The sequence below is a fragment of the Microplitis demolitor genome, chromosome 4, assembly GCF_026212275.2.
Source record: "Microplitis demolitor isolate Queensland-Clemson2020A chromosome 4, iyMicDemo2.1a, whole genome shotgun sequence".
Taxonomy (NCBI): domain Eukaryota; kingdom Metazoa; phylum Arthropoda; class Insecta; order Hymenoptera; family Braconidae; genus Microplitis; species Microplitis demolitor.
In genome coordinates, this window is record NC_068548.1 from 12,800,038 (window position 1) to 12,820,028 (window position 19,991).

The 19,991-nt window shown below is 32.3% G+C and overlaps 1 protein-coding gene across 3 annotated transcripts; it reads left to right on the plus strand.

Moving 5' to 3' along the window:
- Window positions 1–272: 272 nt before the first annotated feature.
- On the plus strand, window positions 273–17,868 carry LOC103578217 (novel acetylcholine receptor chaperone). 3 transcript variants are annotated; one of them, XM_008559216.3, is made up of 6 exons: window positions 273–380; window positions 580–713; window positions 4,031–4,169; window positions 4,229–4,347; window positions 17,126–17,243; window positions 17,315–17,868. In XM_008559216.3, exons 2-5 carry the CDS (start codon window positions 603–605, stop codon window positions 17,237–17,239), a joined length of 483 nt encoding a protein of 160 aa, XP_008557438.1. In that variant the 5' UTR covers window positions 273–380; window positions 580–602; the 3' UTR covers window positions 17,240–17,243; window positions 17,315–17,868. The 3 variants fall into 3 exon arrangements, with proteins under 3 accessions (XP_008557438.1, XP_008557440.1, XP_008557439.1); XM_008559218.3 differs by having other exon boundaries at window positions 276–380; window positions 4,241–4,347; XM_008559217.3 differs by having other exon boundaries at window positions 370–460.
- Window positions 17,869–19,991: the final 2,123 nt, after the last annotated feature.

The window sequence follows — 19,991 nt, forward strand, 5'->3', positions numbered from 1 at the left end:
GAAGTTAACTTACGGTTAAGGTGGTTATCAGGGTAGCTATCTAAGTATAGAATAAACTGCCGATATAAGTACTTGTCCAATATGTACCTTCCTCTCCTTAATTCTGAACCCCACTGCGTGTTACGCGTCACCCTCCTGATGTTTAATAATCGCGACCATGGTATGTGTGTGCATGTATAAATGTGCACAAGTCATGTTATATAATACTAATAGCGCATGCGGTATAGTGGATGCAATTTACTCTTTTAGAGAGAAGGGGCATTTTATAACTACCTTCTTCCAGGAAATTTTCGCCCCTTCATTGATTTCGTAGGTACTTATTGGAAGTTGTTTGCATTGTGTTTTGACGTGTATTCTCTGTTGAACGCTGCTAATTACAGGTAAAATTATATCCAGTCAAAATTTTTCGAATTTTTCAATTAAGTGCTCAGTCCTCGATGAACAATTTGATAAAAATGAAGTAATTAATATTATGTTGCACTATGCATAACATAATCGGTTTTCAAATGAAAAATTGTTGAATTTATGCAAGTAATTAAGTCGAATGCCTTTTCAATACTTCTAATCTTTCATTTTTAGATATTGACTGAAAATTTTATACTATGGCTTCTATTGTCCTCAAGTCTCTATCAATTCTTTTGGGAATATTTTTTATCTTTGTTGGAACACTCAAAGTTACATCTTATCTTAGTAAGGATCTTCACAAAGATCTTGTGAGTATACAACTTATTTGCTTGTCAAATTTCTTTACATCCATTAACACACGAGGAGTTTTTATTTTTATAAAAAGATTTGCAATAGATACAAATTAAATATACGCGTACAAATAAATATTTTGTTAAATTTACTTCAAACCATTATATAACTTACATAGAATTTTCAGACAAAGAGTTTAAATTGTTCTTGAAGATATTTTTCGGTAACTAAATTGTTTAAAATGTTGGGTATAAATTAATATCTTATAATAATTATTGATCTCTACTTCTATTTCACGAAAAATTACAAATCTTAGAAATTTATATGGGTGATTCTGTTCTAACTGTAATTTTTTTTTATTAAAACTTTTGAGATTTTGAAGTTTAACTTTTTCAATTTTTTTATGCAGATTATTTATCTATTTTACTGTAAAAATAAAAATCTGAGAGGATTTTACTACAACTTGAAAGCGTCAAGAATGAGAAACAAATTTCAAATTTTGCTTTCCATGGTACTGGTACAAAATAAATTCGGTAGAAATTATTTGAGAAAATTATTAAATTCATTTATAAATTCTGTTGTAACACTTTAAAACTCTTTTTTTAATAATTATTTAACACATTAATGATGTTTAATAACGATTAACTTTATAATTTATAACAAATATAATTTAATTTATAGAATTTACTAAAAAATAAATTAATAAACATTGAATACATTGATTGTCACTTGTATCAGGTAACTTGCTAGCACGAAGTATTGGTGCCATCTGTATTAAAAAAAATTTTTATTAATGATTAAAATAATTTTACTACTAATTATTATAACTATATGCTATTTTTATTATTATTTTACATGGTACTGACAGACACGGTACTGACAGTTTCATTTTAAATAACAACTGTAATTATGTGATTATGTATTTGATAATATCCATTGTCTGTAAAGTTTAGACTGGTATAAAGTACAAGAATTTAATATTTTGTTCAAAAAAAAATTAATAGCTAATTAAGTTTATCAATACCATGGTATCGACAAGACAATTTATGACATACCTTTTTAAAAATTAAGTTCTAACATGACACGAAATCTTGGCACTTTTTCATCAACACTGAGTTTGTAATTGTTACTCAGATGACGAACTTTCAAGATAGTTCACTAGACGTTTCATAAATCTCAAGGAACATGGCGTTCGAGTCACACAAATTCAAATTCAAAAATTCGTTAAAATTTAAAGATAAAAGTTATTGAACCGGAATTCAATGTTAACTTAATACATTGAACAGAAAGTGTGCCAATTTTTTTCAGTTGGATCATAAACATTAGAATTTATGAGGTGATTAGTTTAAATCATTTATTGCGATAAAAGAAATTAACAATTATAGGTAAATTCTAGAAACGGACATGACACGGTACTGACATTCAAGTGATATATTGTAAGCTTTCTCCGAGTGGCAAGTTATATAATAGAAATATAATGTTGAAATATGTTCATCACTATCCAATTAACACAAAAATTTTATTAATTGATTATTAATTAATGACCTGTGAGAACAAACAATCACCCATATATCATTTGCTTGATAACAATTAATGTGTTCGCAGTCTCATAGTCATCCTGGCGGGTCAAATTTACCGTAATTACCGTAAATAAATCTACCGTAAATCGTGGTGAGCCTACTCTAAGGCTGATTTATCGTAACTCACAGTGAATTTACCGTACTTTACAGTGAATTTCCTGCATTATACGGTAGATTTGTTGGTACATTTACTGTAGGTACACAGTTAAATCATCCTACAATTGAATGGCTGCTACGGTGGATATGAGCGTGAATGGAGCAAATATGAGACAAATTTTAAATTACCAATAAACAAATTAAGTAATTAAAAAATGCACACACTGATTTTCAAATTCTACCAATGCGGATTTAAAAAATTTTTTTTGATTTACATTTAATCCAATTATTTCAAAATTTTTAAAATTGACAACTGTCAGCTACATTCACACTCATACGATTTACTGTATTTTACGATAGATTTTTCCATAGCTTTACATTGCATTCACTGTTGACTGACAATTAAATCAACGCAAAATTGAATGACTTCCGGTGGCTTTTTTGTATTTGACGGTAAATTTATTGTATACTTCGGTTAAATTTTCCCGCTCTACATTGAATTTTTCGTATCTTTTGGTGGATTTTCTCGTTGTTTTATGGTGGATTTTCCATATACTGTCGGTTTAAAGTATTTTACGGTGAATTTAATATGGAATCACTGCATTTTGTGATAGATCCCCCGCAGTCTATTGAAATATTATTTTCAAAGAAAATTAATATTCTCGTCTTTTGAAATTTTATGAGTTCTTTTACTATATTTTTTAGCATTGAATGAATGAATGATAATTATTTTTCCGATATTATGAATATCAAAATTCATTTTCTTTGTTAAAAAACTTAAGAGACACATGTTTGTATTTTCTACGCAGTGTTGCAAGTTACGATTGGCGACTCTTTTCCAGCTCATTTAATTCATCTCTTTCTTTAATTTTTTCATTTAATACAAAGTTTTTATATCAGTAAAAAAATTACAATTGTTTGTCGTATAAGCTTGTGTGTTTTTAATTTAAAAAAATCATAGTTATGATACTTGGTAACATCGCAATATTAAATACGTGGTGGCGGAACGCCGCGGCGTGACGAACGAAGGGTGGCGAGACCGCGCGACAGGCGGAGGGTTATCTCTAAAACTTTTATTCTAATATGGAATTCAATTTTCTACGCATTTGTCTTATAAAAATGAAAAAACAATAGTTCATGGCCGAGTAGAAAATCTACCTAAAAATACGGTAAATCCAACGTAAAATAAGATAAGCACATCCAAATATACAGAAAATTCATTTTAACACAACATAATTTGGGTTCAAATCGGCGTTCTTAACTAAAACTTGTCGAAAATTTTATTTTCTTAAAAATATCTTTTTAAAATTTGCATTAACGAGTCAATGTGACGAGTCATCATCTAATAATCTAAAATTGTCAACGAAAGTAAAAGATTTTCTAGAAAAAGTTGATGAATTCAAAAAATTTACAAAAATAACATCAAGCATTTTAGTTATTATGAAACCTTTTTAGTTTTTACTTCGGATTGATGTTATTTGTATCTCAAATAAAAAACTCATTACCTATTCGTTTTCTACTGTATTATTTTAGTGTCACATTCTTCAATGATTTGATACTTCATGCATCGAAAGTTTGCCAATTTTCAGTAAACATGTTCTTTCAAATATTAGTACTTCTACTAACAAATGTTTTTTTTTTTTTTTTATTGATTGCAGCGAAAAGAATACGTTAAGTATGCAAAAGTATTTCCACTTGCCGAAGTTCTCAACTTTAAAGTACCAAGTAAATGGTATCGAAGAGTTGTCGGATCTCTAGAAATCATCTGTGGTCTGACAATGGCAATTATTCCTAGTCGTGAGTTTGCCAGAAATTACAAAATTACTTCATCAACCGGCCTAGAAAATTCGACGTAGTTCTATTTTCAGGAAAAATCAAGAATACTTCTAATGTCATTTTACTATGTTTGATGTTGATGGCTGTTTATTCACATCATCGACTTGATGACAAATTGGAAAGAACTGCGCCAGCACTCGTATGAATTATTTTAAATACAAATTTCTATAAATAAACGCATTTGTGTATATTCGGGTGACCCAAAAACACCGACTATGTTTTTTTCGAGTCTCTTTTGAAAATTTGTTGGTTTAAGATGTTTTAAGAAGCCAAAATTTTAATATTTAAACGGTGCTCAAGAATTTTGAATATTAATTGATAATAAGCAGCAAAAAAACTAAAAATTGAATTAAAAAATAAAAAAGTATGTAAATACCTGCGTATTTTTATTTCTCGGGTTACATTTTTACTTATTATGATAAAAATTGATATTGAAAAAATCGAGGAGCTTTATTATTAATGTTTAGGGTCGCTCGAAAACTTCTAAAAGACAGTACTCGGAAACATTCAAAATTCTTCAGCGACATTTAATTATTTAAATTTTGGGCTGAAATTTTCAGCGTAGTCATGATTTTACAAACATAAACTCTAGCTGCCCCGAAAAAGAAGAAATTTAGAGCAAAAAATCCGAATTTCGATCATTTTTTATATTTTTAAAATTTGTGAGTGACCTCTTGAAAATTTTTTGCCGAGCTGATTTTTTAAGTGGCTTCTTAAAACATCTTAAATTAACAAATTTTCATAAGAGACTCGAAAAAAAAATAGTCGGTTTTTGTGAGTCACCCTAGTATATATGGGGCATTCCACACCAAATCACCGAGGTCATGGACCCGACCATTATTTATTTAGCTAATTTCTTTACATGTTACAGTCCTTGTCGAAAAACGCATCCATGAATTTTTTTAAATTTCCATATCGCTTTTTTAAAAAGTTATGAATTTTTGAAAATTTCAGATGAAAATTATTTGAATCCTCATAACTTGAAATAAATATTTGAAAATTCAGTATTTCTATTTTTTTTTTCCGGTTTTAAACATAAAAGTGCGATTTTCGAGATGTATGACACTTTTTCTTCGTCGAAAAAAATGTCAAAAATATAGTACGTTGTACAAAAAATTTTGAGCGAAATCCGATCATGCGATTTCGATCCCTTCTATTTTTCTCTAATAAAAGAAAAAAAAAATTCTACGTTCAATGCGTCAAGCTTTTTTTGTTGTGAAAATGTTATTATTGCGTAATAGCGAGTAGTGGAAGTTGTTTATTAAATAAATACATATTTTTTATGAATATAAATTTTTTTTATTTTAAATGTAAGTTATAAATAAGAACCGAATAATATATACAAACATGCAAAAACAATAACCAGGTACCCAGAAATTACACTGTGTTATTTCGAATCAGATAACAGTTTAATTGTCAAAAATCACTCAAATCCGAAAAAATTTCGGGTTTGAAAGTTTTCTGAACTGGCTCGAAAATGGGATTATTAATGAATTTATTGACAACGTAGCGTAGTATTTTAGTTTTTCTTATTTATCTCATGTAATTTTAATTTGCTCGAAAATGTGATGAATAAGAAAAAATAACATACTACGCTAAGTTGTCAATAAATTAATTAATAATCCCATTTTCGAGCCAGCAAAAAACTTACAAAGTCGAAATTATTTCGGATTTGAGTGATTTTTTACAATTAAACTGTTATCTGATTCGAAATAACACAGTCTAATTTCTGGGTACCTGGTTATAGTTTTTGCATGTTTGTATATATTATTCGGTTCTTATTTATAACTTACATTTAAAATAAAAAAAATTTATATTCATAAAAAATATGAATTTATTTAGTAAACAACTCCCACTACTCGCTATTACGCAATAATAACATTTTCACAACAAAAAAAAACTTGACGCATTGAACGTAGAATTTTTTTTTTTTTTTTTTTTTTTTTTTTTATTAGAGAAAAATAGAAGGGATCGGAATCGCATGATCAGATTAGGCTCAAAATTTTCTGTAGAACGTACTATATTTTTGACATTTTGTTCAAGGAAAAAAAGTGTCATACATCTCGGAAATCGTACTTTAATGTTTAAAGTCGAAAAAATTAGGGCATCGGGTGGCTCTGCAGGCCAGCCCCAAAACTTTCCGCTGTTTTCGAGCTCAAGGAATAAATGTATAATTAACAGTGTAAATGCATCTTTGAGCTTATCGAGCTCCAAAATACCTATATTTCCCTTTTTTATGAGCTTTTCAAGCTCAAAAGGGTTACATTATATGCTTAAGTTTGAAATTTTAGAATCCAAAATAATTAATGAATAAGCGTTTTTTTTATATATTATAACGGTGTACTCTCTTTCTGGACATGAACACGTTACGTACAGCGTCCCGGATAAGGGCGTCACTGGAGTTTTGACCGCGGTCCCTAGAACCGGAAATGCTAGCTAGAAAGAGAGCTGGGTCGTGTTAGGAAATTTACTCCGGAATTTGATATGGTTAATTAGTTTATTTATTGAAGTATGTATTACACAATTCACTTACTCTTACATACCCGAATTTGCTGAATTTATATCGACCTATCCAGCGTGCAAACCTACGGGGTTCTCAACATGCAAAAGTGTAATTTCTACGTCAGTCCCTAGGACTCGCATTGTCCTACACAGAAAGAAAATTCTACCAAAATTTACGATGCTAACATCGTAATCGTGGACTAGACTTTCATTGACGTCAATTTTGAAATGTCTAATTCCAAAATTTACTATAGTCTTTATTAAAATTACAATGTAGGTTGTATTCTTTACTATTTAACATCGTTATTCTAACAAAGACTATAGTAAATTTTAAAATAAGACATTTAAAAATCGACGCCAATGAAAGTTTAGTCCACGATTACGATGTTAACATCGTAAATTTTGGTAGAATTTTCTTTCCGTGTACCAATTAACCATGACCGACATGTAAATCCATCGGATTCTCACTATGTACGGACAAGGGCCCACTCTTGTAACTTAATTATACAACCGGATTACAAACAATTAAAATTTGTCTTAAAATGATCAAACTTAAATCTTCAATATCATTCAAATAGTGAGGTTTACGGAAAAAATATAAGATACCTTTCTGTACAGCATTAAATTTCCTATAAAATTTTCCAAGAACATTTGTCCGTACAATCAATTAATGATGAAGTATGAATTTTTTTCTATCGGACTGAGAAAAAAATAAAAAACTACGATGTGGAGGATCTTCCTATTAAAATTAAGAACTCATATTTGGTGAGAATTTTTTTAAGGTATCTAGCAACTCATTGTTCCGTGGAACTTGTAAAATAAAATAGTTGATTTTTTCGACCCACCCTACTATACATACATACATACATACATATATAAACTTTTGTAATTCGATCATAAGACCCATTGCAATAGTCCGATTTCTAAAGAAATCTACCTAAAAATATCATTGTGAGTATGAAATAGTAGGTTATCTATCGAGTGCGATCGGGTTTAAGATGCGAGGCGTGAAGATTGGTGCCCGAGCCGAAGGCGAGGGTACTAACACACGAGCGTCTTAGACTCGATCGTACTAGATAAAAAATTTGGAAAATCCAAAAGTGCATGACTCATAATGCTCATTTATTATGAAATAATAAAATAATAATAAAAAAATGGCGGGAAGCAAGAATAAATTTAAAATACATATTTTCTTTCATTAAAATTTGTTGTTGAATAGCTGTTTTAAAGATACTCGCAAAAAACTGTTTTTTACCATTTCTATCTCTCACGATAACTATCGAACGAATTATCCGATTAACATGGCTAAGGCAGTAATCAACGCATTTTAGTAAGTTCGAGATCTGATTAGATTTTGGAGTTGATCGATCGAGTCGTTTTTTAGAAATTTTGAAAAAACTGAAAAAAAAAATTTTTTTCGGTAATCCGCCAATATTTTCGAGTCTACTTGATCAAATGATTTGCAATTTTAAGGAAAATGGATGGCCAACAAGCTCTTTCGATTGCCGCCTTAACCATCCAAATCGGTTTATTAGTTAAAAAGTTAAAAAGAATTTACATACATACATACATACAGATACTCGGACATCATTCTGAAAATAGTCAGAATAGCTTCCTAGGACCTCAAAACATCGACATCTGATGAAATTTTGATTTTCGAAAATCGGAGTGAAAGCAGTAATTTCCCAAGTCTTCGAAAATTTACTATTTTCTGAGAGGGAAGTTAAAAAGTTGATCAATGTGCACTTTTCGATTTTTATGGCTAGAAATATCAGAAATACGGTTGGAGCCGTGATTGTAAACAATTCCCTTCTGTTCTCCGGTTGGTAATATAGCTCCCCAGGCAAGCTGTATGACTGACTTAAGCAAAGAGTAAATTTTCTTAGCTGAAGAAAATTATTGTTATGTCCAGGTGAAATGCGCTCTGATTAGGACAATTAATTATTATTATTATTTTCGGCCGTATTCTTTTGACTATTAGACCGGGATCACACTGAGTTTAATTATTTGGAAGGTGTTATGAAATAAAAAGAATTTGAATGTACAATTTAAATTACTATATATTATACAACTCAAGATTTTGATGATACGAATAATTTGAACACAATAAAACTTGAAATTATTGTAAAAATATTAGGTGGCCAACACCCGACACTAATCGTATAATTAAAAGTTACTATAAAATTACTACCATAAATTCGAAATTAGAATAAAATTATTATTACGATAAAATTGGTTGCAGTAACTAGAGAGGTCTATAGAATTTGAATACAATACAATTGTTAATGATATTTCTGTGGTTTGGAAATGTGTTTCGTATTTTAACATAAAATAAACTCAAAGATTACAGTACCTGGATTCGCATTTTCTGTTCTACCTCGTGGATATAGAAGCGAGGTTAGTTTGCTCTAAATTTGACTCAGTCTTTGTTTTACCCGTCATCATTGTTGTCATGCCTACATTATTAAACAGGTTTTTGGCTCAACTTCAACACCTGCCTATGGAGGACACCTCTGCCAATGGCGCCCTCAACGAATTAACACATTTAAATAAATACACCGTTGACACTTTTCAAATGGATTTTTCCGGTGACGAATTGGATAACACAGTTATTGAAAGTATTCCTTCTGGCAATTTGGTTCGCGAACTTAAAACCCAAATGCAAACACGAAAAGGTAGGCCATCTAATGCGGAGCATTTGGACAAGGAGATTGACACGTCATAATTGACTCTTTTCACTATAACCAAAAGAAAAAAATGGGACGACGAGCACTTAAGTGTACCGTCTGCTAAGGAAAATCCCTCACTTTCGATATATCTTCTTCTCCTCTATCACCTCTGCCAGCTTACCGGCCCGCGCCATCCTTTATGATCACCCATCATCAACCACTGCCAGTGATCAATTCCTTTCAAGATTTGCTCACCTAGCTGATGATCTGGAGAGGAAGACAAATCTGATTTGGCAAGATTCAAAGCTGAAGTGTTCTCCAAGATTTCGTCTGAAACGTGCTAACTGACCAACCGGATAAACCATATTTCTGCTGAGCTCGCCTCTGAGTCAGCGAATCTTCATGACGAACTGAACAACCTCAAGTCGAGAATCGTGACCCTGGAACAAAAACCAAGCGTAAGCACTCCTTTGCCTTCATATCAACCGAACATGTGTGACCTTGAAATCAACTTGGTTAAATCTACCATCAACGAGCTTGAAAGCTGGAAGCGAAGAAATAATATTATTATTCAAGGCCTCGCAGTCACCTTATCATCTGCTTTGTCTTTGGCATCCCAGTTCCTAGCGCATTACTTCGAAAAAACGGATGTCATCACTCAGGCGGATTTTATTGGACCTGCCAATAAGTATATCCGTTGCACACTGATTAACTCCCGCGTTATGAAAGAAATCATGGCTAACAAGAGAACTGCTTTGCCGAGATGTGTGTTCATTGAACACGACTTGATATCAGCGGACTCTGCAATAGCAAGAGAAATCAAGACTGAAGCCCGGCGCCTAACAGAGATGGGCAGAAAAGTCATCCAAGGCTACCGTAGGATTCAAGTAGAAGGAGTTTGGCTCCAATGAGACAGTTACAAAGGTTCACACCTTATACAACTAGATCCCGGCGCACCGGTGTAAAAAGCAAACTCTCGCATCCTGTTGGTCCCGCAATCGGTGAAACATGCTTCAAAATAAGCTAAGATGACGCAAAAAAACAGCTTCTCCATGCATTAATACTAATAACTCTACTCAATCAAATAACACACCTTCCATTTCCAAGTATCCAACAAACGCTATAAATTATAACTCGATGCAAAAATAACATTTTGGAACGCTCAAAGCATCCCGGACCCAGAACTGCTACAAGGTTTTGCAGAATATGACATTATCAATATATCTGAGATGTGGCGCGCGGCACACAAAAACTCGCCCCCGTCTGTACTGAACTCGCAAGACAAGGTGTGGTCTCCTGCTTTCAAGTCTGTAGGCAGGCCGAGTGGTGGCCTAGTTACAATGCTTAATCGTGAACTTAAAAATTTCCGCGAAATTTCAAACGTGCTGAATTCCTTTCAGCAAGTTGTGGACAATTTTCTCCTTTCCACTGCCTTCGATATTTTTTTGATAGGAGGAGACTTTAATGCCCGTGTAGGAACACTGAACATACTTAGCCTGGAAATCGTTGACGGAACAAGGGTCTCAGCAAGCAGAAATCCTATGGATATAAAATTCATCCAGGCTAAAATGGGACCCAAGAACTGAAACGTCCTATCGCCATGCCCTTCGATGGCCCCCCATGGCATGGATTAGCCTGGAAGGCACTGATGTTAACACTCTCAATGAAAACTTCTTGAAAGCCGTTCTTGACGCGGCTAACTCAATCGGCTTGGTTTCTAAGGCACCGACGCAGCGCAAAGCACTTTTGAATAGAGATTCAGATTTCAATCCTATGTGCGCTGATACCTTCCATCAGCTACTACAGAAAAAAAATACTGATGATCTTGCCTCAGTTACTAACAACTCGAAGTTCTGGCCTGTTGTCCGGGCGGTTAAACGTGTTACTGTCTTCGTTCCACCTCTTCCAGTTTCGGACTGAGATCATTTCTACCAAAACCTGTATCCTCCACGTATTTCTGGAGTGGCGGCATGCAGCTTCAATAACGAAGTCCACGAGTTGGACCAACCAATTACCTCCGAGAAGATTGTCAAGAGCCTTCGCAAAATAAAAAAACGGGAAAGCGCCGGGTTGTGACGGGGTTTCCAATGAATTCCTTAAGAACCTCTCCTCGAATTGGATACTATACCTTCTGGTACGATCCCGGATAGCTGGAACAACGTTATCCTGTCTATGTTGCACAAGAAAGGCAATATCAACGACCCTAATAATTACCGCGGTATTGCCTTAGTAAATTGTAAAATTAAGGTTTTCACCCAAATTATTCATGACAGACTCATGGCCTGGGCGGTCAAGAACAACAAAATCTTGAAAGAACAGGCAGGATTCCTCAAGTCTCAGGGCTGCCAAGACAATGTTTTCACTTTATCTGCCGCGATCCGAATCCACCTGAGATAGGCTGGTGTCTCGTGTTATGGACTTTTTGTGGATTGTCGTAGAGCTTTTGACTCGGTCCCACACCACCTGCTGTGGCCTAAGCTCCAGAAGATTGGCGTCAATGGGAAATTAATAAAGGTCCTGCGCAACCTATATGAAAAAAATACGATGAGAGTCAGAGCTAATGGGCCTTTCTCCAGTCCAGTGGATGTGACCACTGGGGTTCTTCAAGGCGAGATAATGAGCCCACTGCTGTTTATCCTTTACATCTCAGATATAGTTGAATTTTTCAGACAAAAAGGCCTAACTGCAGTGCGAATTAATAGCGCTATCGGCTTGTTGATGCTGCTATACGCAGATGCCAGTCATCCTGGTGAGAATGCTCAATGACATTAACAAAGCCCTAAAAACTCTAGAGGAATACGGTTCTCTCAATGGCCTGGAGGTTAACTCCAGCAAAACTAAAATTGTTCCATTCGCCAAGGGTGAGTTGCGGCCTAAATATCGTAGAACCTTTCTGTACAAAGACGCAGCTATCGAAGTCGTAGACGCCTACACCTAGAGTTAATTGTTTTTCTCAATTTGTAACAATCTATAACTCATTGAGAAAATGTCCTATCCCTTATAAATACTTCTGATAAAGTATTTATCTGCTTCACAGCATTGTTAATAATAATTAAACCGGAAAATAATTTTTTTTATACAAAATAAAAAAAAAAGTTTTATAGCTCAATAAATTTATTTGCTCAACTGAAGAAATTTCTTTCCTAACTGAAGTTATTTTTTTTTTTTTTTTGCCTCAAAAAAAAGTTTCTTGGCCCAACAAAGTTTTTCCTAGTTCAAAAACAATTTCGTTTTAGCTCAAGTCATTTTTCTTTAACTTAAAAAAATAAAACGATTTGGAGCAAGAGACCCAATTTTATTGAGAGGAGAACATTTACTTGAAACAAAACACAAACATTTTTGAGCGAATAACTAAAATTTCTTGAGAGAAGAACATTATCTTGAAACAAAATAAAAACATAACCATAAACATATGAAAATAAAATGAAAACATTTTGGAGAAAGAAACAGAATTTTCTTTGGAAAAGAATATTTTCTATGATGACGATCAAATCAATTACAGCAAGATATCGAATTTTATCAAAAAAAAAAAAAAATTATTTTAAAACAATAGAAACTTCTCTCACCCAAGTGCAAAATTATTAAAGCAAAAAAAAATTCTCAAAGCAATGTTACTTCCTGGTTGATGGTTTGGTACTGGGGTAGTTGAGCGGTTGATTATGAATGTGAACAAATGACAAACTTACATATAATTATAATAAATAATTATGAATGGGTTGAACAGTCACCATTTGGTAGATAAAATAAACTGGTTGTTTGAATATATTATTTAATATATCTAAATCCGATTTATTCGATTGCAAAGAAATAGTTTGAGAGATGTGAAAATATACAATTGAAGTAATTTTAATATTGTTAAGATATTCTTAGCAATAACTTCGAGAGGGTGAAAAAGAAGTTGAGTTTTCTACTGAGCCTGACTGCTCTTGATGATTCTATATCTCAGACTGATTTCTCTTGATCGAGAAAAACTAGAGTAAGTCTTATCAATACTAGGTGCCTGGGCATCAGCCCCGCGCAACATTCGATATAGAGGGGTGGATTAAGATCCCTCGCGGTTTTGATTCACCCTGGAAACACCCCGGAAACACGATGGAATCACGGTGGATCCACGGCGGTTACACGGTGGGTTTTTTGTCATTTTATCACCGTGATTCCACGGCGATTACACGGTGTATTCACCGTGATTCCACGTACACCGCGTAATCACCGTGGATACACTGTGGAATCTCGGTGAATACACCGTGGAATCAGGGTGGGTACACCGTGTTACCATCGTGGAAACACCATGTAACCACCGTGTATACACGGTGATAAAATGGCACAAACCCACCCTGTAACCACCCTGGATCCACCGTGATTCCACCGTGTTTCCACTTCCAGGGTGTTTCCAGGCTGATTTAAAACCGTCAGGGATACGCAAAATTCTCGAATGATCCATTCTCCGTTCTCACGCTTCCTCCGTTTTTGTTATTAACAAATGAGTCACTTATCTATGAACAAAAGTTATCTTAGATCAAAATAGATATTTGAGGATTTACTCGAGGCGTCAGCGTTTATTTGTACATAACAAATATTAAGAGAAAAATAACTTTATCAATATGTTTTAAATATTCTAAATAATATTGTATTATTTTATATTATTATATTACATTATATTATTATATTATATTATTCTATATCATTATATTACATTATATCCTATGATATAGAGTGACTTATTAATTATGCCACTTACTAAATTATCAATAAACATCTTAATTAATTAGTTACGTCACAGATTGGTCTCTTAATACTTAGCATTTCAAAATAGTCAGAGACATTTGACGAGCAGGCTAGGACGTAACAGCAAGAAACTTTTCTAAACACAAGTAACGATTTTTTTTTTTCATTCATAAGTAATATCAGAAAGAAAATATTTTACGAGTAGCAAGTAAATCTTTTTTCTGTGCATGATCTAATGAAAATTATAATTTTATAAATATTAAAATCATTATTTATTGTTCAGTTATTAATTTAATAAAAATGTAATAAAAAGTCGTCGCTGGTCAGTTTTCAATTATCGTCGTAAGTCAATCAGCTAAGCAGAAAATTTTTAATAAATTCATTAGTTCCTTTTAGATAAAATTAAACGGATGTACCGTAAAAATTTTCGGTTACACACGGAAAAAAAATTCTAATTAAATTTACGATAATAATATCGTAATTAGTCCTATTGATTATTGTAGGGATGGACTAGATTTTCAAAATTATAATTTTTACGATGCAGCGTTAGAAATTTCATTTAAGAAATAATACTTCAGGCAAATAATACAAAGTCTTGAGCTCTTTAATATAAATTACGATGTGAATATCGTAAAATTTGAAGAGAAATTGTAAATAGAAGAATAAAATAATAATCGTTCGAACAATGGATTCGAACTCAAGTCCTTTCGAGTGCGATGTGTCCAACGCCTTGAACTTGCATCACTCGGCTACTGAAGAGCCTACACTTTAGATAGTTTTTAAGGTCCATATTCGCTATGAGTGTGACTGCAGCGCCAGACAAAATATGAAATACGGGAGGCTGTCAGAGTATGTTTTTATACGTATGTCAATAGCAAGAAACATAAAAATAAATAAATATTATAAATAATAGTAAAAAAAAAAGTTGTCAAAAGTATGTGACAGTTTTATAGTAATTGCAGTTTTGTTTTTTAGCTAAACGAACCAACAATAAGTAAGTATAATGATAAAAAATAAAAAAGATTGCAGTAAGCATTTAGGTTAAGTTGTTTGAAATTCATATCAAAGTCACAATATGATACTAAGGAAAAAATCAAAATGAAAAATAAATAATTAAATAATAACGAAATAAATACTTTCATGTGTGCTTGCTTACAATTTCAGTAATCATAGCCTCCCGTAACTCCGAAAGTAACCACTGCAAACGCTTCAGTCAATTTGATTTCCCCTATCATGGCTTCACTCAGAGCGAATAAACGATTTGAATAAACATTCATAAGTCATAAGAGCGCCTCTTGCGGAGGACGTAGTTATTATTTAAAAATTACAATACAACATCGTAATTTTTATAGCTTACATCAAATTGTACCAGAGGCTGCACTGTAATATTTATTTTATTCAAAAGTAAATAGAAAGATAAATATAGGAATAAATATAGTTTTTGAATTGTAATTTTTTTTTTCTGTTTTTTTTTTTTTACGATGTTAAATTGTAATTTTTGAAGTAATTTTTAATCCTAAAAGTCTTTGTTAAAATTACAATGTTAAATAGTAAAAAATATAACCCACATAGTAAATTTTAAAATAAGATATTTTAAAATTGACGCAAATGAAAGTCTAGTTCACGATTACGACATTAACATCGTAAATTTTGCTAGAATTTTTTTTCCGTGTAGATATCGATTTAGACACCATTGGGCTTTCAAGTTTCAATCATTTCGAAATGTTTCTTGTTTATTAAAAAAAGCTGCCAAATTGATTAAGGTGCAAACAGCACTATCGAATTCTCAGCATTTTTTTTTTTTTTTTTTTCATTATAAGATTTTGTTCCAGTCAGGCCACGTAGTAAAGTCAGTAGACTATTATTTTGATAGGAATTGATCAGTTAGATATCAATAAATATTTCTTTTAAATAAATAAAATAAAAGAAACGGTTTCGAATTAATCTATTTCTCAAAAGTAATCATTATTTGTTTCATTCAATATTTAGTTTAAGTACAATTTTTCTTCTAACTTAGACTATTTAAACTTTCACAGGTAAAAGAATAATGCATATTTTAAATTTAAGTTAGCTTGACATTTACTTTTTCGTTTATATTTTGTTCTGTAGAAATTTATGACAAGTTTAGTTTTAGCCAGAGTTAATGATATCAGCTGTACTTGGTCAACAAAAATTTGATGGTCAAAGTTGCGACGGGCAATTTACTAACGATTCACTTCTAACATACCGCGATAATTCACTCAAGATTTACTAGCAATTCACTGTGAATTTACAAGCAACTCACCGTCATCAGTCTGTCAATTGCCGTAAAACCCAATATCCAATTGCTGGCCTTAATTAGAAACTAGTAACCTGTAACTGAGGTGCAAAAATGGCAAAGGACTCCATCTCAAATTAACCCCTTACCTCCCATATAGCAGTTTTTTTCAAGGCTTGAAGCCAGCTTTTAAGTTCGATAGTTGTTAGCGTCGCCATTCTCCTATGGATTTTGCTCCAGATATTTGGGGTAAATTTGAATTGAAAGTTTTATGCTAGCCTTACACAAGAATTTTGATGAAGTTATTATTTAATTCTACGGAAAAATCAGCACCAGAAGCATGTTCAATCTACTTTGCGCGTGGCTTGCTCAAGGTCTGCTTAAGACGCGCGATAATCCCCATACTATTCCGACCCCCATCAGTTTAAACTTGAGCAAATTTTGAGTGAACTATGCGCAAGGTAGTTTCAACATGCTTCTGGCCCCGATTTTTCCCTAGAATTGAATAATAATTTCACCGAAATTCTTGTGTAATGCTAGCATGAGACTTGCAATTCAAATCTACCCCAAATATTTGGAGCAAGATCCACAGGTGAATGGTGAAGCCAGCAACTATCGAACTTGAGAGAAGGCTTGTGCAAGACTTGAAAAAAAACTGCTACATGAGTAGGCTATTCTTTAATTTATAACCTTTACTTTTGGATTACTCTTTATGTACTATTTTTAGTCCTTTCACTTATTTTATATTTTATATTGATTTTCAGGTATTTTTATTCATGTTGACGGGTAGGCTAGTCATTGATTCTCAACTCAGTGAACAATCAAAGGAAGTAGTTTCAGTAAATGGAATCGACGAAAAAACTAAAAAGCAAGATTAAAAGCGTATGTATTTGAACTTGAAAAGGAATTTAAACAACTTATTTATATTTATTAAATTATTTTTAAATTTTCAGTGATGTCCAGTGTTATTTATGATAAGTATAAATAATTGTAAGAAGTCTTATTTATTTAGTAAGAAGATAAATGTTTTTCTGTTCATAATAACTCAAAATTATTATAAAAAAAGAATCAGCTATTCCAAAATACTTCCCAACCTGTAATGACTAGTTGTATTGTTTTATTACTAATTTTAACAATAGATTTATTATAAATTCAAAACTTCAACTACTTATAAAGTTCACGAAAACGATAATACTTACTGTGGTGGCAATGTCAGTGATATATAGCTTCGACGTGTACTCACTCCATATTTTTATAATTTTTACTTAAGCTAAATCAAGGTAAATGAAAAAAAAAAAAATTTCATAAAATATAAAAATATTCGCAATAAAATTTACAAACGAATTGTTCATGATTGAACAAATAAAAAAATAACGATAAGCGTAAATTTTCCAATGACGGAGACGCGGAGCAATTCTTTTTATCTACTATCCGTCATCCACGTGTATAAAAATTGTACAAAATAAAGAATAGAAAAATAAATAAAATTATCAATCACAAAATACTACCTTGACCAGCTTCTCAGACTGAGTTGATGTTTACGTCATTCCCAGCTTCTTTTCAACAACAGGTAAAATCATCAAAATTCAGGGGAGAGTGTACGAGACGTAATCCTAGCGAGAATGTAAACGATCATAACCGAATGACAGCTCGAAATGTGAGAAAAGCAATTGTAAAGAAAGATAATAAAAATAAAGTCAATAAACTATATGATACATGAATCATCCGAGAAAAGATGTTCAGACATGATCATACCTGTTCATGTATGATCAGGTCTGAAATTAGACATGATCATGTCTGTTTATGTATGATCATGCCTGTTCATGCATGATCATGTATGAAGCGTTGAATATACATTCAGACCAGATCATGTCTGTATATGTCTGATCGTGCCTGATGTCAGATATAATCATGCCTGTTCATTAGGGTGACCCAAAAAAGACTGACTTTTTTTTTCGAGTCTCATGAAAAATTGCTGGTTTACGATGTCTTAAGAAGCCTCTCCTAAAATCAGCTCGATAAAAAATTTTCAAGAGATCGCTCACGAATTTTGAAAATATCAAAAATGATTGAGATTCGGATTTTTTACTTCTAAATTTTTTTTCTTTGTCGTGGCAGCAATAGTTTATATTTGTGAAATCATGACTACGCTAAAAATTTAAGCCCGAAATTTAAATATTTAAACCTCGCTCAAGAATTTTGAATGTTTCTGAATGCTGTTTTTTGAACGTTTTCGAGCGACCCTTGAATATTAATAATAAAGCTTTTCAATTTTTCCACCATGAATTTGCATCACAATGAATGAAAATATAGCCCGGGAAATAGAAATAATAAGTTATTTACATACTTTTTTGTTTTTTAATTCAATTTTTAGGTTTCTTCGTTTATTCAAAACTTACCAAATTTCATTGTTTATAGTAGTCTCGGCGAAAAAGTCGTCCTCCCACTACCATTAATTAGCACGTATTTTTTATATCCCCACTATCAATTTCAGAACGACTTTTGCTGGAATTACTATAAGACTGTCCTGTATATTTTTGGTTATGCAAAAGTTATATTTTAGTGAAATGACAATAATTGAGTTATAAAAAAATACAAAAACTAACTCCAAGTATTAGTTACATATTATCAGTTAACATTCAAAATTCTTGAGCGCTGTTTAAATATTTGAATTTTGGGCTGAAATTTTCAGCATAGGCATGATTTTATAAATAGAAACTATTGCTGCCACGACAAAGAAAAAAAATTTAGAAGTAAAAATTCCGAATTTCAATCATTTTTGATATTTTCAAGAGACTCGAAAAAAAAAATAGTCGGTTTTTTTGGGCCCCTCTCTAAAATATATATATTCCATTGTAAAGGAATAGTTACGAGCGATGTGCAAATATACAGTTGAATTAATTTATAAAATTGTTAAAGTATTCTCAACAACAATTTCGAGAGGGTGAGAAAAAAGTTGAGTTTTTATATTGAGCCCAGTGCTGCCAGATCGTGGGATATTTTTACCCCTTCTCGTGGTGAAATAGCATGGAGTGTAATGCCAGGAGGGGGTAAAAATATCCCACGATCTGGCCGCACTGATTGAGCCTGACTGCTCTCGATGATTCTATGTTTCAGACTGACTTCTCTTGATCGAGAAAAACTAGAGTAACTCTTATCGATACGTTTGGGCATCAGACCCGCGCATCGATTCATATGGAGGGGTCATTCGAATGATTACACAACTGAATTCGATCGAATTAAACAGAATTAGATTTTTAATTCTATTCAATTCAGATAAATTCTGTTAAATCGGTACCTGACTTAAAAATGAATTCTCTGTCTCATTCGGCAGGAAAACCAGAATTTGTCCAAATTTGTCCAAATTAAAACAAATTTAAATAATTCTATTTGGTTTAATTCTAATTAATTCGAAAATAAGTCTCCAATTTCTGGTTCTGAATCCGAATTAAATTGAATTAAACGAATTCGAAATTTTTTAATCAGTTTTATTCTGTTTAATTCAAATTCAAATTTTCATTTCAGTTGAATTCTGTTTAGCAGAATTCGAGAGGATATAACAGAATTAAAATTTTGAATTCGGTTGAATTCAGTTGTTCAATCAGGGTCGAGATAACGCATGTTCTCGAA